This window comes from Carcharhinus amblyrhynchos, chromosome 20, assembly GCF_965287045.1.
Source record: "Carcharhinus amblyrhynchos chromosome 20, sCarAmb.v2.hapA, whole genome shotgun sequence".
Lineage (NCBI taxonomy): Eukaryota > Metazoa > Chordata > Chondrichthyes > Carcharhiniformes > Carcharhinidae > Carcharhinus > Carcharhinus amblyrhynchos.
The window spans coordinates 48,461,574-48,483,866 of NC_137343.1; the positions used below are offsets into that span (position 1 = coordinate 48,461,574).

The 22,293-nt window shown below is 41.3% G+C and overlaps 1 protein-coding gene across 3 annotated transcripts in view; it reads left to right on the top strand.

Moving 5' to 3' along the window:
- The first annotated feature begins 801 nt into the window (after positions 1-801).
- Positions 802-22,293, top strand: part of eif4enif1 (eukaryotic translation initiation factor 4E nuclear import factor 1) — a 43,356-nt gene continuing 21,864 nt past the window's right edge. For 2 of the 3 annotated variants that reach the window (XM_080208545.1, XM_080208548.1), the window contains exons 1-7: positions 803-880; positions 1,351-1,448; positions 6,562-6,635; positions 7,977-8,110; positions 11,875-12,164; positions 13,036-13,237; positions 18,920-19,089. In XM_080208545.1, coding sequence (XP_080064671.1) covers positions 1,356-1,448; positions 6,562-6,635; positions 7,977-8,110; positions 11,875-12,164; positions 13,036-13,237; positions 18,920-19,089 — 963 coding nt within the window. In that variant the 5' untranslated portion in view covers positions 803-880; positions 1,351-1,355. Of the gene's footprint in view, positions 881-1,350; positions 1,449-6,561; positions 6,636-7,976; positions 8,111-11,874; positions 12,165-13,035; positions 13,238-18,919; positions 19,090-22,293 lie in introns of all 3 variants that reach the window. The other variant, XM_080208547.1, reaches the window with a different exon arrangement.

Sequence of the window (22,293 nt, forward strand, 5' to 3'; positions counted from 1 at the left end):
TTCTTTCTTAGTCCCTCAATTCATTTAGATTAATTTAATTGGGTTCAATTCAAAGGAGTTGGTTGCATGTCTGAATAAGTTTATTTATTAGTGTCACAAGTAGGCTTATATTAACACTGCAATGAAGTTATTGTGAAAATCCCGTAGACCCAAAAGACATGTTTGTCAACAGAGTGGATGTCTCTGGGTACACCTTCCCCAGCCCCTTTAATAAGACAAATATTGGATGGGTGGGGCCTGATGACGTAATCTGTCCCCGCCCACCCCTGGCTCTGATTGGCGGAGCGAGATACGATATAGTCGTCAATCACATTCGCCTGAGGGTCTTCCGCCTTTATTATTTTGGAGGCGGGGGAAGATAGAGAGTTAAAAAATTATTAAACAGTGTGATTGTTTGAAATTAAAAATAGAGCGAGGCGGTGTTGGGGACAGCGGGTCTGGGTGGGGTCTTGGTGTGTTTGAGGGAGGTTCAGGCAGGCGGCAGGCCTGTACATCCGGGTGTGTGAGCGGCGGCTGCGGCTTCTTGTCGGAGAGGCGGTTGTTAGCGGAGCGGCCGGGCCGGCTGGGCTGGGAAGGCAAACCCCGGGGCAGGGAGAGCCTGCGGCCTGTCAGTCAGGACTCGCCGACCGTTACCTGTACCGCCACCACCTTTCCCACCCCCTGTCTGTGTCCCAGGAGCCGGGCCGCTGCTCAGCCTCCCCCCCCCCCCCCCCCCGGCAGGCCAAGGCAGCTCTAACCGCCTCCTCCTCCCCACCCCCCCAAACCCACATCCCTCTGACTCGGGGAGAGGGGGGGGTGGGCGCCATCCCACTTCACCCCCCCTCTCCCAGAGGCCTGGTCCGGGACCCTGAGTCTGTGTGTGTGTGTGTCCTCCCCTCAGGTAGGTACATCCTGGGCTGGCTGTTGTGACAAGAGGCGGTAGTTTCTGTAATTCCAGCTGCTTTTTATTCTCTAGTCCGTTGCTTTATCGACTGAGAAATTCAATAGTTGTCCCAAACTATTCCTATTCTACCTTGCTCGTTCTAGCATCATAAATATATGCTTAATCTTGCCTTTTGGGTTAGACTGACTTATTCGTTGATGGAAGAATGACAGGTTGCTTTCACAGATTGGGTGAAGCGACAGAACCTGTTTCCTGTACAGTTAATTTTAGTAACGCCTCTACCATCATGCAATATCGTTATTGGGTGGCTTTTTGGTTCGTTTGAACTTGTAACTTCAGTTGATCACTTATCTTGTATTCAGTGATGCCAAGATAAAGAATGGGAGCTTTTAAATTTTACTCCAGTTGATTTCCTTGCATTTAAAGTTATGCTTTGATTAAAGGTCTATGCCCCTAATCCTTTACAGCAGCCATGGATAAAAAAGAATGGATTGAAGAAAATGGAGAGCCATTAATTGACCCACAGAGAATGTGTGGTAGGAAAAAACAATATAGATATTCCAAGGTAAGCATAATGTGGTAGTGAATACTTTTTTTGTGATGAGCCTTATAAAACATTTGTAACAAGAAACTGTCATGGCAGCTACCTTTCCAGATGATAGTTGAGCCTCAAACATTAATTCTCTGTTTCAGCAATAATGAGTCATAATGCTCAGGTTGAAAGAACTTGTTCTACTAATCAAGAACTATTTTGGAAGTGTCTCCTGGTGGCCCTGCTGGGTCTAGCCAAGTCAAGTGTAATTAGTATCTGCTTAATTGTTTCCACTTGGCTGTATTGAGTTGGCTTAATAGCTCAAAGTCATCTGAACAATTGACTTGAGGGAACTGTTATGGTATGATCTGCCGCCAGGGTCTCTGTTCTGCAGTAAACTGTCAGAGATGATGCAAAGAGAATCTTATAATCTTGGATGTAAATATCAATCCTTGACATACAACAAATGAGTATTGCTCACATTCCCATCTGTAATTGCCTTTGTAAAGTGGCTGCAAGTTACCACCTTGAACTGCTACAGTTGCCTGTGGTAGGTACACCCAAGTGCTGTTAGGGTGAAAGTTCTTAGATTTTCATGCAGCAGGTAAAATGCAATATTAGGAGCTATTGAAGACCTATAGCTGTGAATAACCATAATGTGGAACTGGTTTTGTATTGTCCTAAAGTGCATGTTCAGATTGAGTGAGTGTCCTGCTACAACTGACTGTAGGGAACATGTAATATCTTCAGATTCTTGTTTGTTAGCTAAGAATCTCGTGTTAATGCAGAAGATGGCAATATGGGAAAATGTCTTATTCTGGATACTTTCTAGTCAGGTGTACCATGGCCATATGCAAAACAAAAATATTATTGAGCACCCTTTTAAATGTAGGTGGTACAGCTTTTAACAGATTTGAATTGTACAACTGCTTTTGATTGGGAAGGTTTATAACTTGTAGGCAGCTAGCTGTCTAATGGGGTTTTGTATAATTGCTGGTTCTTTTGAGTTTATTTAAAATTTTCTTTTTAAAAGATGTTGAACTTGGCATTTGAGCTTGGAAGTAATAGCTTATTGGAGTACGAATAATTCTTGTATAGATTTGAATTTGTGGACTGTTGGACGTTGGTGCATCAATATGAATAAACCAAATACATCTGTGTACCCCATACTTGGTCATTGCTCCTGAGGTTAGACTTGAGGTGGCTCAACTGAGCCTGACCTGACAGCACCATATGTTCACCTTCCTGAGGTATCATTACTAATATAGGAGTGAATCTTATTCATGGTCCCTCTTGTCCATGTTTGCTTAAAAACCAGTTCATGTCTGCATGATTGCAAGCTCACAACACATTTAGTGAGGGGTTTGCTGCATTACTATTGAAATAATTTGCATTCGTTCCGATATATGCTTCTCCACTAGATCCATGAAACTGCAATAGTGAAACACTATATAGGCCATTGCCTTGGTTATGAAATTTGCCCCATTTTCCTGCTCGGTTCCATAGATCTACAAACTTTTTAAATATTCAATTCCCTCTTGATAGTAACTAGTTACTTCCATTGACCTTCCAGGTTCTGCTTTACAGATCATAACATGGCTGCTGTTAATGGGAAGAAAAAATCCTACCTTCTGGTTCTGAAGTCTGTGGCGCCTGCTGCCAATGGAGCCTATTATTTCATCTGTTCCACTAACCCCACATAATTATGAATTATGTGGCATAAGAAGAACATTTTTAGCTGTTTTAATCTCTACCTGTAGCTGAAATGCCTCATCCTTGGTGTTGTCTTAATAAAATTGTAGCCTAGAATTGGATATGAGACTTCATCAGTTAGTTTTTGTTAGCATCTTTATTATCAACTTGTCCTGCCATCACCTAAGATTGGTGAATGAGGAACTTCTGGTCTTTGTTCCAGCACCTTCCATTTTTAAAGTTTTACTTTGAGTTTATGTAGCCTCTCCACCTTAAATGTCAACTGCCACATCTGCTTGTTTCACTATTCACTGCATGAAATTATACTCAGTTAATGGTAGGGTATCGGGGAGAGTTATAGAATAGAGATCTATGGGTATAGGTTCATAGCTCCTTGAAAGTGGTGTCACAGGTGAACAAGGTGATAAAGGCATTCAGCAAGCTTGATTTCATTGATCAGAACATTGAATACAGGAGTTGGGATGTCTTCTTGAAGTTGTATAAGACATTGGTAAGGCTACCCTTGGAATACTGTGTACAGTTCTGGTCACTATTATAGAAAGCATATTATTAAACTAAAGAGTATAGAAAAGATTTATTTGGATGCTACTGGGTACTTGATGGTTTCCATAAAATAATAAGGGGCATAGATCAGTTAGATAGTCATATCTTTTCTTAAAGATAGGGGAGCCTAAAATTAGGAGGCATAGGTTTAAGGGGGAGAGATACAAAAGGGTCCAGAGGGGCAGTTATTTCTGAGTGGTGAGTGTCTGGAACAAGCTGCCAAAGGTGGGTACAATTCTCTCTTTCTTTTTAAAAAGTGTTTTTAGACAGTTACTTGGGTAGGATTTGTATAGAGGGACACGTGCCAAACTCAGGCAATTGGTATTAGCTTACTGCTTTTTAAAAAAAAAAGTGGTATGGACACATCAGGCCAAAAGGCCTGTTTTTACACTGTCAAGTACCCAAGTCCAGGTCATGAATATATCTAAAGGAGAAATAGTCCTAATACTGACCCTACAGAGAGAATGCCACAATATGCTTCCTTGCAGTCTGAAACAACTAGTTGTCAGTGTTCTGTACTTTGTCTTCGATTTCATATTTGTCTTGCCACTTCTGTATTCGTTTTGCCAAGGCTACTTCATGGAATTTTATTAAATATCTTCAGTCTATTCATGCCACCCTCTACTAGCATTATCAACTCCCTCTCCATTATTTAATTGTGGAAATTAAACTTTGGATATTATTTTACCTTCACCAAAGCGATGGTGATTCTCTTTCCCATGTTTCCTGTGAATGGCAACTGTTTTGTCCTCCCTAATGGTATCGTTCCTGTGTCTAGTTCAGAATAAGTTTCTGTTTTGGGCCTTGTTTAGTGCTGACTAAGCATTTCCTGTTTGGATCAGTGACTAAGTCACTTGCTTGCAGTACAGCAAGTTGTGGTATGATTCACCTACTTACTACCTCTATCCCTGTACCTTCTCTGAATACCCCACAATCAATACTTCAAATTTTCAGATGAGCAGTGAGAGCCTGGATCAATTGGGAGCACACAGTAAGAAGCCTGACAACACCATGCAAAGTCCAACCAATTTATTTGATAGAAAACTCAAGCTTGTGGGGTTTGCCCCTTCGTCAGATGAATGGAGAGTTCTGGCCTCAGACAGAGCATATAATAGTACATGCAGTTTACAGATTACTGATTAGAATGAGAGTCTTTACACCTAACTTGCAGGTTAGGTGTAAAGACTCGCATTCTAATCAGTAATCCGTAAACCACGTGTACTGTTTTGCGCTCTGTCTGAGGCCAGAACACTCCATTCATCTGACGAAGGGGCAAACTCCGAAAACTTGAGTTTACAATCCAATAAATTGGTTGAACTTAAACCTGGTGTTGTCAGACTTCTTGCTGTGTTTACCCCAGTCCAACACCAGCATGTCCACATCAATTGGGAGGAGGCAGGCTTTACTTCAGATCAGAGTGCTGCAGGAGTAGACCAGAATTGGTATGGGAAAGCTTACAAGCAGAGCAGGTTTCTGTTGGCTTTGCTACCCTGGTCATGGGTTTTAAATGGTGTTTTCCCTTTAAGCTATAACTTGGCCCAGATGCTGCTGCTCACTACCTTGAATCCCTACAGTGCAGAAGGAGGCCGTCCAAGTTTGTACCAACTCTCAGAGCAGCTTACCTAGGTTCATCTCTTTGACCTATTCCTTATCCTTCTGCATTTACTATGGTTAATCATCCAAGCCCCATATCCTGGACACCAGTGGGAAATTTAGCTGCACATCCTGCAGAAGGAAATTCGTCTTCCATACATAGAATGTCCATGTGTTTTGTACAGTCACCCAAGACCGGACTTGAACTTGGGTCCCTGGTTCTGTGAGGCAGCAGTGCTAACCACAGCGTCAAAAATCTAAACTCCATAATGGGCACCTTGAGGGAATTGGAATGATTTGTCTTGCCAGGGCATTAAATTTCTCATCTTCAAGTAAAATTTAGTATTCTGGCTTAGTCAAAGCTATAAAGCTCTGCAAGCTGAAGCACTGTAACACCATATTGACCTTTGCAGGGTTCCAAGATTGTCTTTTTGAGCATTGCATCTTCAAAGAGCTGTCATATTAAGTTTTCAGTTGTCCAGCAGTTTAGCCACGTGTGCTGGAGTTGGTCCAACATCCTTGCATCATTTTACTGAGCAATGTACAACAGAAGGTAGCTGTGTTCAATCTTGCTTCCCAAATTCTGATGGGTTCCCACAATCCAGGTGCCTCCTGCAAACTTGGGACTACAGTACAACTCCCTAGTCCTCTGCAATGTGGCTGAAGCTCCTCCTAAGCTTGTTTTGTCTTCCCCATCCCCTGTCAGTTTTCAATTCTGGCACCAGATGTGATTGAATTCTGCTGCCGATTGAAAAATTCTCTCGCAAAGCTTCTGGTGTTGGATTGCTTGGTACATGGAGCAATAACAGGAGGTAGGAATTTGCATGGGGTGTGGGCAGCCAGCCTGAAATTGGCCTTAAAACAACCCATGTTGAAGGAGAAAAATACTAAGCTTGAGTTTCATGTAAAAGGTGAGGATTCCTGGTGATGTTAAGACTGCTTGCTAGCAGTCGATGGGCTCCCTCACAACTAGTAGAGTAGTGGGAAGAGAACAGGATTCGGCATCTCCTCTGCTGTCAAAGTGTTTGTAATGAACGAACAACTACACGATCTGGTGGATGAATCTACATCTTCTGGCCCTTGGCTGTTGTGGAAAAAACCTAGTTCAGTACTTGGGGCAGCAGAAGTGGTGTTCATGATTTGTTCTTGGAGTGAGGAGGTTCTTGAATTTTTTTTAAATTGCAGAAGCTTCATCTTAACCATAATATGGTTATTGTATCCTGAAATATGTAATATGCTCAGTATAGCTCTACACTGTACGTTTTCTAAAGTAGTTATAACCTTTTCCTTTGTGCAGGAAAAACTACTTGAAATCAAAGAGTACCCATATGCCAAGCAGAGACCAGCATGCCTTTTGGAAAAGTATGACAGGTAAACATCCATCAAATTAACATTTAATGAATGTTTTTGCTTGGCAATGAGTGAATTCCAAACTATTAATTTATGAAACAGATATGATTTCAGTCAGTTTGAAATAATTGCTAGTGTAGCAAACATGGCTGCTAATTAAGTTACTTTGACAATAGTTGCACTTCAGTGGCAATTACAATTTGGTTTCAACATGCCCAGTGCATATTCATGAAACAGATGTGCCAGCACCTTCAGAGCAGCACTTTTTCAATTAGTTTCATTTCAGAAGTTTGCTCCAAGTGCTGAGTATCTAATGCCTAAACCTGACTTTTCAAAGATCATCAGTTGATTGTTGTCTGTTTATGGTGGGGGTAGTAGAATCAAGACTGCAATATTTTCATATTTAGTTGTCCTCCATTGGCCATCAGCTGTACAAATGGTAGTCTACAGTGTTTAGCACTATGGTATGCTTGCATTATAGTGAAGAATAATGATGTCTTCTCTCCAACTCATTTTTATCACTTTTCTTGTCTTGGACTCTTGACAGTTTTGTCTTCCCAAGACAAACACTAAAGGAAGTTACATATTGTTGGTGCCCAGTATTATATCGTTTCTCAATTTTGAGAAATGGCCCACCTCGTCATGTCCAAATGAGCTAGTTGAGGAATTGATGCAGATCACAGCAAACTCCCTGTAACTTTTTTCTTTTGCTGTTTAGTCCCCAGTTATAGGATCAGTTCAGATTCTAGGCACCACACTTCAGATAGAAGTGACCTCTTTGAGGAGGCAGAGGAAGATAACAAAGTTATGTATGAGTATTGTGCAGAGATTTGCAAATGGGGTGGTTTTCCTGGAGTCTAACAATGTTACAGGGAGATTTGTTGACAATATTGAAAATTGTGGGGCCTTTTGAGAGTAAGGTAATACTTTTCAGTGGCAGAAGCATTGGTAGCCAGTTGATGATTAAGACATGAAAACTTCAAGTTGCTGTGATCTGGCATACCCTGCCTGAAAGGGAGATGGAAGTACATTCAATACCTTCTTGAAAAAGAAATTGTTACTGCAGAACATATCTACCTGTGGGGGAGGAGGAGAGAAAAGTATGACTCATTGAATTGCTCTCTGAAAGAACAAGTGTAATGGAGCAAATGGCTTTTTTGCTGTATTCAAATCCATAGGATTGAAAATGCTTAAAGGTCAGTCTATATTTTTAGATTTTGAAATGCAAAACTTTAAGCTAGTTCCCTTGCTTTACGCTGCTGTTAAACACCAAGCAATGAAACCCTCTGCTTATATTTGACAACACTAAGAAGTCAATTTTTAGGTTAATGAATTTCTATCTGGTGATTCTGGTTTCTGTAGTGAAGGCATCTGGGACCCTGAGAAGTGGCATGCATCTTTGTATCCCAGTTCGGGTAGGAGTTCACCATCAGATGGAACTAAGAAGGATTATGCTTCAGATCTGGACAGGGCAGTTCTCAAACGCAGAATTGCAGGTGAGTGATGGAAGACATAATGATGCTCGGCAGAGTCAAGTTTGTAATTTTTCAGGGCTGAAGCCTTACCTTTTGGGGGAAACTAATACCAATTTTAAATTTTCTATCCTGTAAGTTGTAGGTGGTTGTGTAATGGTTAGTGTATGAATCATGGGCAAATCTGTCCTTGAACTGGCAGTTCTGAGAACTTTGCTGTTAAATTGGCATATGGTTCCTGGTGCCTATTCTGGGGACACTAGTTCCTATCTCACCTTGGCATCTAAGGCCATTTTAAATTTGGGAGTTAAATAGTATTCTTGTTAAATCATGGAACTACTAGACTGTTCAAACATAAACCCAGCTGGTTCACTAATCTTTCATTAGAGAGAACCTGATCTACAGCAAATAGTAGCCTTCTGAAATGGCCTAGCAAGCAACTAGGATCATGTAATTCGGGAGCAATTAATGTTCATCTTGCCACTGACTTTCACATACCAGGAACAATTTTTTAAACAATTCAGTGGCTTCCAATTCACATTGCTGCATGGGCTTGGATCTGACATATTTCAAGTTATTTGCTGCGCTATCAAGAGTGTAATGTAGTTGATCTCTTGTAGGCTGATAAGTGTCAGTGAATTTATGTAGGTGTAGGGTTTAGAATTGACAAAACCACCAGCAGTGTCTGTGCTGCCAGCTTTTCAACACTAGTTGGCATGCATTCTTAATGTCCAAGGGATTCATGAAGTTTACTTTGCCTCTGTCCCCAAACTCTCTTATGTGCCTCGGCAGCTGGGATATTAGATAACGGTTCCATATCTTATCAGACCAGTCAGTGAATGTAAAGCCAGATGGATGATCCAGAATTGAATGTCTGACATGATATAAAATGCAACAGGGCAGTGCAGACTTGAAGTTTAGCTAACAGCAAAACTTGCCAACCACCACCTCCAAATTGGTATGCTGCTTATTAAATTTGCCACGATGATTTCAGATGTGCATTGAATTTCTGCTACAATTTTTCCAGTAGAAATTTATTTTTGGTCTCATTGCAGATACAACCAGTTGGCAGTATCTAAAATAGTATCCAAGGGTTGCTAGAAATGTCAAATTGCTCAACTTGTTTAAGATCACCAGATGGTCAGAATTGTTTAGTTGTCATTCAGAAACATAGTAAAGCAGAAGTTAATGTTTCCAATGCAACTTGAATCAAAACTAGTAATCTTTAGAAAGTGTAATATTGCTGATGTAACTATACATGCGAGTGCCCCATCCTATGGTTCTTGATTCGAAAGCAAGCTCTTTAAACTGGATTGGGAGGTGTTTGCCAAGAAGCCTGCCAGGTAGGGTTTCTTAATGGATATGGAGACAAGAGAAATGTCAGAAATGGTACAGTTTTACATGTTTTCACACTGACCATACCAGGTGGCTGACAGAAGCAACAGCCTGATTCCAGACCTCAGCATTTAGTTCAGATCAGAGCAACCTGATCTTTGCCAAGACAGAAGGGTAATGGCATTGATTCTAAGGGTAGCTGCATATTTAGCAGTGTTGCTTTTCAGAAAATGCTTTGAGGCAGTTCTTGTTTGGCAACATTTGTCCTTGACCAGTTAATTTTGTGTGTAGTCAGCAGAATTGCTGTTTCTCAGTTTGTGTTGTACACACCGGGTGTTGCATTTTTCTACAGAAAGAATTGCTTTTCAAATTTGAACTTGTTGATTGCAAGTGTCCTGTGCGTGTGATGGCAGTTATAGGTGTAGCCATTTGATCCTATATCTGTGCTGACCCTGCAGGGTAATCAAAAGTACATGTCACTCGGCTCCTCCCTTTACTGCATGCCTTCTAATGTGAAGGATCTAGTGGTTTTTGCATTGCCCACTCTATGGCAGCATCCAAACAATGCTGCATTTTACAAAGCAACTGCTTCTGATTTGGAATGCATTTTGAGCATGATGAGGCAGGTTCAATTATACCTTGAAGGGAATTGGAGAGAATTTTCACTGTAGCAGTGGCTGCAAAAGCCACTAAGGAATCATTAATATATCTCCCGATGGGCTTCATAAGTTGCCTTACTGAGTGCACTGAGGCTCACTCAATGCCAAGTGTTGACTAGGGGCTTTAAACTTGTTACTTTACCTAGACCAGAGTCGTAGGTAGTCTTCACTGCAGGACTTGACTGTAAGCAGCAGACATTGCTGTTTGGTGTACAATAAAGTGTGCTGGTGATGATGAGAACTGACATTTGGCTGAATTACTACACAGGACTAGAGGATTGGGATTGGCACTTGCAAAGACATGGCTACCTCCATGCATAAACTGTTATGTATTCCTTGTTCCAATAATCCTTTGTGCAAAGTGTTTTCAAACTCAGTTGGTTAACAGAAATTAGTGCCTTTATTGATTCCCTAACTGAATAGTTAGGGCATCAATAATAAAGGCACTAATTTAAGGGGCGGCGATGGCCTGGTGGTATTATTGCTGGACTATTCATCCAGAAACTCAGCTCATGTTCTGAGGACCCAGGTTTGAAACCCATCATGACAGATGGAATTTGAATGTGTAAAAATAAAATATCTAGAATTAAGAATCTGCTGATGGCCATGAAACCATTGTGAATTGTTGTAAAAACCCATCTGGTTCACTGACTTCCTTTTAGGGAAGGAAATCTGCTGTGCTTGCCTAGTCTGGCCTACATGTGACTCCAGAACCCCAGCAATGTGGTTGACTCTCAACTGTCCCCCTGAATAAAAGCAATAAATGCTGGCCCAACCAGCGGCACCCATGTCCCACAAATGAATTTAAAGTCTTACTATATTTGCAAACAGAATTTAATGTCTTTAAAAATGACCACTTCAAATGTTCCATTGTTGCCTTATTATCATTGTTCTAACCACTTCAGTCCCTGATTCCACCTGTGATCCTAATTTCTTGTAGCAATGAAATCCTCTAAAATGCAACCATTATTCCTGTACTTTAAGCCTTTGAAAGTTTAACTACTTGAACTTCACTTGCAGACAGTTGATGCATTGGAACTTGGGTGATCTCCATATCCTTCTAGTTTGGCTCCAAAATATGATTCCTTGCAAATCCTGTTTGCCAGCTTACTATATTGAGGCTTAATTTTTAAAAAATATTTATCCTGGCTTTGCTGTTCACATTTGTGCTGCAATTCCCATTGTTCTTAATGTGCCAAAAAGCTGAAAAGAACATGGGACTGACGTTGAAGTGCACCCCTTTCAACTCAACCAAGGAACATGAGTTATCTGACCAGTTTTGTATAAATGCTGCTTCTGTCTGTCTAGTTTCTTAAGCCATAAGAGATTGCATTATAGTTTTTTGTATCTACTGTATTCATTAATCCCATTGAATTCAAATAAAATAAAGCTTGTCTTTGATAACTCTGAAGGTCACTGATTAACCTGTCATTCTCTCTTAGCTAAATGGTTGTGAAACATTGTTACAGACTATTCATCTTTCTAACCCTTGCTAGTTCACTGGAAGAGTTCAATTTTCCTTCCTAAAGTTAATAAACTAAAACCCTTAAGCTCACAAAGCTGCTCCATAATACGCTTCTGATGTATTCCTGCAACTGAAATAAAGTGCTTCCAAACCCTTCAAATTGTGCTTGCAGCAGCCCATTTCTGATAGATATCAAAGGGCTGCTAGTGCTGCGGCAGTAACTTGCGTCGCCCCTCACTGGGAAAACTAGCCAAAGTAGAGCTTCTGATTGATCAAAAAACATACCATGGGTTTGAAAATATCTTGCTCAATGTATCTCTTCTCTCTAGATCCACGAGAGAGAATCAAGGAAGAAGATATTGATGTTGTACTCAGTCCACAGCGCCGGAGCTTTGGTGGAGGCTGTCATGTGATCAATACTCCTAACTCCCGTAGATCTGGAAGCCCATTGGAAAATAAAGAAAATGAAAATATCCGTGGATTAGGAGGCCAGCGGAGAATTGGCAGTGGACGGATAATTACATCAAGGACCTTTGATCGAGATGGCCGTGATAAAGACCTGCGTGACAGAGATGTGCGAGAGGGGAGAGATCGTGATTACAAGGAAAAACGCTTCCGGGTTAGTTGTTACTAGATTACACTTGACTTTTGTATGCCACCTTCTCCATTTATGTAAGTGACGTCAAACCACCTGTCTCAAGTTCAAAACTGAAATTCATTTCTCTGGAGGGATGGGACTTGGCCTCTGGGCAGGTTGAAGATGAGGTGGCTGCAAAAAGCAAGGGTAGCAGTAGATGTCCATTGAGGCCTGGACTGGAAGCTCATTTGGAAATGATTATTTGAGTGTATTGAAGAAGAGGCCTTTGACAGCCTCCTTATGGATCACAGAGCTAACTTGTCAGCATCCATTTGGACTATAGCAACATTCAACTGGTAGCCAACCATTTTTGAGTATTCTTTTTCTTGTTTCACTTCTAGTGAATTGATTAGACTGTGTGAAGCTAATTACAAAAGTAGTAAATTTTCACTTCCAGTCCCTTCAGTTATTGAAGAGTAAGCATTCGCCTGCCCCTCTATGATGTACCTGCTGTTGCATTAAATTGCCTTCATGCCTATGGACAGCATAGTAGCACAGCGGTGCAAGGGACCAGGATTCGTTTATGACCTTGGCTGATTGTGTGGCGTTTGCATGTCCTTGCTGTCTGTCTGCATTGGTGTCCTCTGACAGACTTGATGAACTCAAAGGCCTTTGCGCTGCAGGGATTTGATGATTCGTTGTGCAGGATGGTAACCTATTGAACTTTGGTCCCCAAAGGTTCAAACTGAGATGTTCACATGTAGCAATTATAAACATGGCATTGAAATGCTCCACTGGTTTTTCAGTGCTTGCAGTCTATTTAAATATTCATAACTTAAGTGGTTAGCCTCATTGCCTCCTCCCAAAGGAAATTAACTTGTGCCAACTAATGTTTGTCGTTTTTTTTCTGCAGAGAGAATATGGTGATGGTAAACGTGTTTTCGGTGAGCGGAGACGATGTGACTCATACACTGAAGAGGAACCAGAATGGTTTTCTGCTGGCCCCACCAGTCAGTCAGAAACAATTGAACTGACAGGCTTTGATGATAAAGTACTAATGGAGGATCCAAGGCGGCCAAAGCGGTGGAGGAAGCGATCAGAAACTCTTAAAGAAGGCATGTTTAGTTGTTTGTTGAAGTTGGCACAGAGTATACATCAATCTTGTTGAATGTGGTGATTCTTGAATATTCTTCGCCCTCAAGTCACTGCTCTAATTCCTTCAAGGATAAACATTTATAAATTGGCTTGGAAGAGCTATAGAGGAATTGGTCACTGTCCTCACTTTTTCTTCCCCAGACTCTTAGATTTTGAGGTGGGAGGTACTAGTACTTGGGTGAGACAGGATTTTTCAGGAGATGTGAAATAGTAATTTCTGAGAAGCTTGTCATGCAGTGTAAAACAGGGACATGGATTAAATATGGCTTCTCACACCATCTGATCACAGCTTGCTGGTTTGAGCAAGCAATATGTTGCAATACCTCTGAAGATGGTTTTGAGGGAACATTTGTCTTTTCAAGATGGAACTGTCTATCTTGCACATTCAAGTTTGAATTTTCATTTCAGTTTAGAAGCAGTAGAGGAAGGTGCCATCAGTGATTGGTGACAGAGCAAATATGGCACTTGGCAGCTTTGCCTAGTGACCCTTGCCTCTTATCCTTTAACTACCTGCTCAATTTTTTTATTCATCCCTTTGTTACAATTAATTGCTTCTCCTTCAACCTTTTGTCACCAAAAACCCCAATAAGGAATTCAGGAGAAACCTCTTGACTGGAACAGTGCAGCAAGTGGCATAGATGTATTTTTCTTTTCAAGGAATATGGGTATCATGGGCTGGCAAAGCATTAGTTACACCCTTGAATATGGCAGTGGGCTGCCACCCTGAACAGCAGTCCATGTGTGAGTAGGTTGTAAAGAGGACATGAGCCTGCGTGTTCTGTTTCATTGCTACATTGGCGTGCAGGTTCAAGAGATTATGAAGGCCAGTTAAATGTCATCTTTTCTAAGGAAAGTAGGGATGCTTTGCAACAGTTGTGCAGTTCAGAGAAGATTCTCTTTAATCCTGGGATGAAGGGATTGTTTTATCATTTGCATCTATATACTAATGTGACAAGTATTGCTGTGCTATACAGACAAAGCATACTATAGATAGAGAAGGAAAAGGGATTCAAAGCTAGAGTGTAGAGAAAGATGGCCTTTTATCAGGAGGTTGGGCTTGTGCCCAGTGGAGTTTGAGTAAAAGGTGATCTTTGTTTCAATAAAATTCACAAGGTGATAGCGGATACTGGGAGGATGTTTCCCCTTGTAAGAGAAACTAGTACTCAAGTGCACCATTTAAAAATTATGGATCTCCTTTTTAGGCTGGAGATGAGTTTTTCCTCAGGGTTTGTTAGTCTGTGGAATTCTCCTTTCGCAAAGGCAGTTAGGTAATGTCATGGAATATTTTGATGGCTGAATTAGGTTCTTGATTGAGAAAAGAATCAAAGGATGTTGGGATGTACAGGAAAGTAGAAGCCACGGTGTGAATAGTCGTCATAATCAAATATCTCTCCAGTTAGAGGCCAGACTGCAGAGCTTGGATCTGATTTTAGTTGTGGGATTGTTGAGTTATTGTGTGCTGCTGCTTGAGAAAAGGGCTAACTTAAAGTCACTTTACCTGAATGCATGCAACATTCGAAACAAAGTGAAATGAGTTGACAGCACAAATCCATACAAATGGGTATGATCTAGTGGCCATTACAGATTGACCAGGACAGGAACTAAATATCTGGGGGTATGAGACAATTCAGAAGGATAGACAGGAAGGAAAAGGAGGTGGGTTGGCTCCCTTAATTAAGGATAACATCAGGGCGATAGAGACGATACAGGCTCTAAGGAGCAAAATGTGGAATCGTTGTGGGTGGAGATAAGGAATCATAAGGGGAAAAAGTCACTAATGGGTGTAGTCTGTAGGCCTCAAATAATAACTAAGGTGGGGTGGGCTATAAACAAATAATAGATCCATGTAAAAATGGAACAGCAATAATCATGGGATTTTAACCTCCATATTGATTGGTCAACTCAAGTTGGACACGGTGGACTTGAAGAGTTCTTAGAATGCTGTTGAGATAGGTTCAAGGAAACTACGAGGGAGCAAGCTATCTTGGATCTGGTCCTGTGAAATGAGAGGGATCCTCTTGGAATGAGTGATCATAATATGGTTGAATTTCTAATACAGATGGAGAGTGAGAAAGTAGGGTCCCAAACCAGTGTTCTGTTTGAACAAGGGGGATTACAGTAGGATGAGGGCAGAGTTGGCTAATGTAGACTGGGAACACAGACTAATTGGTGAGACAGTTAAGTAACAGTGGAGGATTTTTAAGGAGTTTTTTAGTACTCAGCAAAAATATATTTTCTAGTGAAAAAGATGGAATGTAAGAAAAGGGATAATCAGCCATGGATAACTAAGGAAATAAAGAAGAGTATCAAATTAAAAACCAATGCATAAAGTGGCCAAAATTAGTGGGGAACTACAAGATTAGGGAAGCCTTTAAAAAAGAAAACTACTAAGAAAGCAATAAAGAAAAGAGATTGAAAGTAAACTAGCACAAAATATAAAAACTGATAGTAAAAGTTTTACAAATATATAAAACAGAAATGAGTGGCTAAAGTAAATGTTCATCCCTTAGATGAGAAATTGGATTTAATAATGGGAAACGAGGAAATGGCTGAGGCCTTAAACAAGTTTTTTGTGGAGGACACAAATAGTGTACCAATAATTGGTCATGGGACTATAGGGGGTGAGGACTGTAAAATGATCACTATTACTAAAGAGGTAGTGTTGGGTAGGCTAATGGGATTAAGGTAGACAAGTCCCCTGGTCTGGATGGAATGCATCCCAGGGTACTAAAAAACAGAAGTAATAGCAAATGCATTAGTTGTAATTTACCAAAATTCACTGGACTCTAGGGAGGTGCCAGCTGATTGGGAAAACAACTAATGTAACGCCACTGTTTCAAAAAGAGGTGGATAAAAGACAGGTAACTACAGGCCAGTTAGCTTAACATCTGATTGGGAAAATGCTGGAATCATTAAAGAAGAAATAGCAGGATACCTGGAAAAGTGGTTTAATCAAGCAAACGCAACATGGATTCATGAAGGGACAGTCACGTTTGACTAATTTTACTGGCATTTTGAGGATATAATGAATGTGGTTGACAGGGGAACTGCTGGATGTGGTGTATTTAGATTTCCAGAGGCATTCGATAAGGCATGAGATAAAGGTACACAGAGTTGGGGCTAAAGTGTTTAATGTGGATTGAGAATTGGCTATCTAAAATAGCAGAGTGTTGGAATAAATGGGTGCTTTTTTGGTTGGCAATTGGTGACGAGTGGCGTGCCGCAGGGATCAGTGCTGGGGCCTCAACTGTTTACCATATACATAGACGATCTGGAGGAGAGGACCGAGCATAGGGTAACAAAGTTTGTGGATGACAGATGAGTGGGAAAGCAAATTGTGTGGAGGACACCAAGTCTGCAGAGAGATTTGGATAGGCTGAGTGGGTAAGGATCTGGCAGATGGAGTATAGCATTGGTAAATGTGAGGTTATCCACTTTGGAAGGAGTAATAGTAAAATGGACTATTTTAATTGTGAAAAATTACAATATGCTACTGTGCAAAGGGACCTGGGGGTCCTTGTGCATGAATCACAAAGTTTGCAGGTGCAGCTGATGATCAAGAAGGCAAATGGAATGTTGGCCTTCATCACAAGAGGGATGGAGTAGAAAAGCAGGGAGGTCATGCTGCAATTGTACAAGGTACTTGTGAGGCCTCATCAGTACCATGGTGTACAATTTTGGTCCCCTTATTTAAGAAAGGATATATTAGCTTTGGGGGGGGGGGGCGGTGTGGTGCAGAGAAGGTTCACCAGCTTGATTCCCCTTATGAGGATAGATTAAGTAGACTGGGCCTGTACCCATTGGAGTTTAGAAGGTTGAGGGGAGATCTTAAGAGACATGTAAGATAATGAAGGGGCTAGACAGGGTAGAAGCAGCGAGGTTATTTCCACTTAGAATGGAAACAAGAACTAGGGGGCACAGCCTTAAAAGACAGTCAAGTTAGAACAGAGTTGAGGAGGAACTTCTTCCAGAAGGTGGTGAATCTTTGGAATTCTTTGTCCAATGGAGCAGTAGAGGCTACCTTGTTAAATGTGTTTAAGTCACAGATTTTTAACCAGTAGGGGAATTGAGGGATATGGGGAGCAGGCAGGTAAGTGGAACTGAACCCACCCTCAGATCTTACTGAATGGTGGGGCAGGCTTGAGGAGCTAGATGGCCTACTCCTGTTTGTTCTTATTCTTGAATACAAATCTACTGGCCTGTATCACCTCATGGTTGGCTAATTTTGAGCTGCATGATCTGTCACAGATAGCAGGTGTCACACAACACTAAGTGTCAAGGTGGAACTCTGTAGGAATGACATCTGACCTTGTGGAAACAAACTGTAATAGGCAGTTGCCCCCTGCCTCACCTCCCCAAAATTAAGCAAGCGACAAAACTGGATCTGATTTGTTTGTTCCTGAAAGTTGCACTTCTTGAGAAGGTGAGAGGGCATGGGATCCAAGGGCCTTTGGCCTTGTGGATCCAGAACTGGCTTGCCTGCAGAAGGCAGAGAGTGGTTGTGGATGGGTCTTTTTCGGCATGGAGGTCAGTCACCAGTGGAGTGCCCCAGGGATCTGTTCTAGGACCCTTGCTGTTTGTCATTTTCATAAATGACCTAGATGAGGAAGTGGAGGGATGGGTAAGTAAGTTCGCTGATGACACGAAGGTCGGTGGTGTTGTGGATGGTCTGGAAGGATGGCAAAAGTTGCAGCAGGACATGAATAGGATGCAGGACTGGGCGGAGAAGTGGCAGATGGACTTCAACACGGATAAATGTGCAGTCGTCCATTTTGGCAGAACCAACGGGATGAACGAGTACACTATCAAGGGCAGGAGTCTTAGTAGTGTTGAAGAGCAGAAGGATCTTGGGGTCTGGGTCCACAGGACCCTTAAATCAGCCTCGCAGGTGGAGGATGTGGTCAAGAAGGTGTATGGTGTACTAGCCTTCATTAATCGAGGGATTGAGTTTAGGAATCGGGAGGTAATGCTGCAACTTTATAAGACCCTTGTCAGGCCTCATTTGGAGTATTGTGCGCAGTTCTGGTCGCCTCACTATAGGAAGGACGTAGAAGCTATTGAAAGGGTACAGAGGAGATTTACAAGGATGTTGCCTGGACTGGGAGGCATGCCTTATGAAGTTAGGTTGAGGGAGCTGGGACTCTTTTCCCTGGAGAGACGAAGGTTGAGAGGCGACCTGATAGTTTATCAAATGTTGAGAGGAATAGATGGGGTGGATTCTCAGAGGCTATTTCCCTGGGTTGAAATGGTTGCTACGAGAGGACACAGATTTAAGGTGCGGGGAGGCAAGTACAGAAGTGATGTTAGGGGTAAGTTTTTCACTCAGTGGTGAGTGAATGGAATCGGCTGCCGTCAGTGGTGGTGGAGGCGAACTCGCTGGGGTCTTTTAAAAGACTTCTGGATGAGTATATGGGATTTAATGGGATTGGGGGTTATAGATAGGTCTATGGATTGGTAGGTGTTGATGTGATTGGTGCAACTCATGGGCCGAAGGGCCTGTTTGTGCTGTAGTGTTCTATGTTCTTCAACAATGTTAATAAAATGCAGCCTCAAGGCTCAGTCTTGCATTCTTTTGCACAAGTTCTGACTTGGATCACCTAAAACAACTAATTGTGATTAGAAAAACGTCATTGTTTTTCTAGGTGTGGAATGTAATGGCAGTAGTGCTCAAGAAGCAGATACATCTGCAGTTCCTGCAACAGAAGCTGACCAAGAAGTTCCTCAGGAAGCCGTTCTACCTGAATCAACACCGGGGGATTTTGACTTCAATGAGTTCTTTAACATGGAGAGGAGTGTCCCTGGACTGGCTTCGGTAAGAGGACACATCTGGTGTTGAGGCATGGGAATGCAATGATATTTGAATCCACCAGTAGCTAATCACGGGTGGGTAACAGATTTGAGGGAGAATCCTTAGACCCATATTCAGTTATATTGACAAGGTAGTACAACATCTTGTACATTGTGATTGTACCATTTCAAGATGGCAAATGCTGATTCATATTGACATTCTAAAAACCCTTCCAATTCATCTCTCCTGGCACTCTAATTTGACTATATCTTAAATTATTACACAATAAAACATCATACCAGATTCCAAAATGTGTAACAACATAGCACCTGTTTAATTACTTCCTAGGCTCTAATGTTTGAGGCATGCTTCAATTCACCCCTGCCATCTTTCCCATGTCAGCACTTGTTGCTGTTTTTCCCTGCATAGCCCATGAATGTTTCAGCCTTTATTTGGAGGATTTAATAATCATTGCAATGGAATTTGGTTATTGTATTCTGGCGTGTATTTGCCACAATTGCCATCTATGTCACGTTGAGGGGTTTGCACAATGTCTTGAATGTAAATTGGACTTGTCTAAAAGGTCAACAGTGTCCTAAAAATATTTTAAAAGCCCTACTGTTGAATGCAGATACAGGTGAGTATATTGGATTGATCACTAAGTACGCTGGTGCATTTAAGGTGGTGGGTATTCACAGCATACAACACTTTAATCAATGCTGCTATTTGTAATAAGAGTATTGGAGCTATCTGCTTGACTTCTAAATTCTAACTGGTTTAATACTCAATCTGTAAAGTGGCTAAAATTTGGAGGTTTTAAAACTACAAAAACACTAGTAATTTGTTACAAGTATCAGCTTGATTGAATCACTTGGTGAGTTTCCATAATAAATACAGGTATACTTTTTTTTCTTGATCTTTGGCAACTAATAGGGTGATGGTGTTTTGACTGGGGTTCTGGGGGTGGTTGGGAAAGAACTTGGGCCACAGACCATATGCCTGCTGTTAGTACTGCCCTGGCTGAAGAAAGATGAAAAGGGGGTAAAAATGAGCTCTGGACATGGATTCAATGTAACTATAGGATTGATTGGGCTTGCTTTTTGTCTCAATCATTTCAAACACGTTTCATTACCTTGGATTAACAACTGCTCCATTCTCACCTCAATACTCCAATTGCTTAAATTACTTATAGTTGGCATTTGTTTATATATACTTGTTGCTTGTCCTGCAGAAGTGCCCTCACTGTTTTGAGCTGAGCATGGGAATGTGAATTAGGCAGCTATTCCAGAAGACAAGACTCACCCCAAAGCTGGGGTGAAATGAGTGGGCAGAGTAGGGGAGGAAGGGCAGTGGTGTGCATTATTCAGAGGGATTTCTTTTTCAGGATCTGTTTGCTGGGGCTGCTGTGACTTGTTGCTTTGCGAGGCCCAATATTTGCTCAGTATGACGGACATCAATAATTTGGATTGGCTGATATAATTAAGTCTGCAAGAAGTTGACCATTGAAATGGTCTCTTGTCATTTGCATGGCTTGCAACTTCAAAATTTTCAACCATCAATTTGCAATGTGATGTTTTGTCCAAATTCTGTATCTCCTGGGGTTTTAAGAAGCTCAGCTATAGCAATGACTAATGTGGGTAATAAGCAGCTAGGAATGTTAGCCCAGCTGCTGCAGACTGCAAGAAAAAAGCAAATTATCCAATCTGTCTTGAGCAGATGGTCATTCAGGAGTGAGGCAGGGAAACTAGCAATTGTCACAAAGGATAAAGCAGAGGGCAGAATAACATCTACTGAGATGTCGGGGCAAATAGAAATGAACTTTGAGCACTGACTGGAATGGTAATTGCTCTATTCTATTGAGGACTAGGAAAGATGAGAGTCTGATACCGAGCAGGATAGTGTGATGTTCTTGGGTTCATCGATGAATTAGAGATTCCATCAAGGATCTTGCATGAATAATCTGCCATGAGTACTGGTTGAATAAAATAGACCAATTGTGAATTGGGGTGGAGACAAAGCCTTGGAAGTGGCTGATTGCTGAGCATGAGATAAAGGTGTATAACTGGAATCTAGAACTCCAGTGGGTGCATGAGCAGCTGGCTGGGTTTATGGAAGGGAGAAGTTTGCTGGATGCAAGATGTTGACATGTCAAATATTATGAAAGCATCTTGGGATCTATTGCATTTATTTTGCTTTTTTTTTTGTTAGAGGTATGGATAGAGTAAATAAGCAAAAGCAGCCAAGCTGCTTTGATAACAAATGCATTTTATGCATTTATGCTTTTTATGGTTTGGCATGGAGCAGATTTCCATTACTTTAAAGGTGAACTGAATTGTCCATGTGATTTGGGCTGATTTTGGGGACTTGTATAAACATTCGTAAGTCTCAAGATTGTACTTGCTAACAGAATCTTTAGTGATAGGGTTTTCAAAATAAAACGTAGGTATTGGGATTATGGAAACTGCTGAGAAAATGGTCATTTTGAAGGGCTTTGAATCAATGTGTAGTATGACTTAGTTTATAGACTAGAGTAGGTACAGACTGGGATTTTCCTTGAGTAGTCAAACAGCTTTCAATATCTTTTTTGCAATCTGCCTTGAAGATTTTTGGAATTTACCCTTTTCTCCCCACCAATGCTTGTGGTGAGCATTGACCACCGGTACTATGCTGTGCACTTAATCACTATCTGATGGTCTGTCTTATTTTTGTACATAAAGCAGTTACACAGCTAACGTTTACAACCATTAAGTTGGAAGAGAAATTTTCAAACTAGGTAAATGTTCAATAGTCAGTGATTCTTTGAATGTATAAAAATCTGACAACTTCCCAATTACAGATATAGACTGTAAGGGAGCCTGGCACCTTTGCTTAGCATTATTGCTTGACGAAAACTAGAGGTGCTTCAGATGACCTGTAAATCTTCAAATAAATTTTAACCAGACATGCCTTTCAAGGGACTGAATCTTGATGTAAATGCCTTTTAATGTACATTTCAAATGTTTAACTTTCTGGGACACTAACATTCAGCCTATTTTGAAGGTGATTGGAGTACAGGATATAGATGTCCAGACCAATAGTTGTAGGGCTTTGGTGAGACCATAACTGGAATACAGTGCACTATTTTGGTCTCCATATTTAAGCAAGGATGTATCTGCATTGGAGGAAGTACAGTGAAGATTCATTAGATTGGATTGGTCCCAGGAATTACAAGGTGGTTTTATGTTGAGA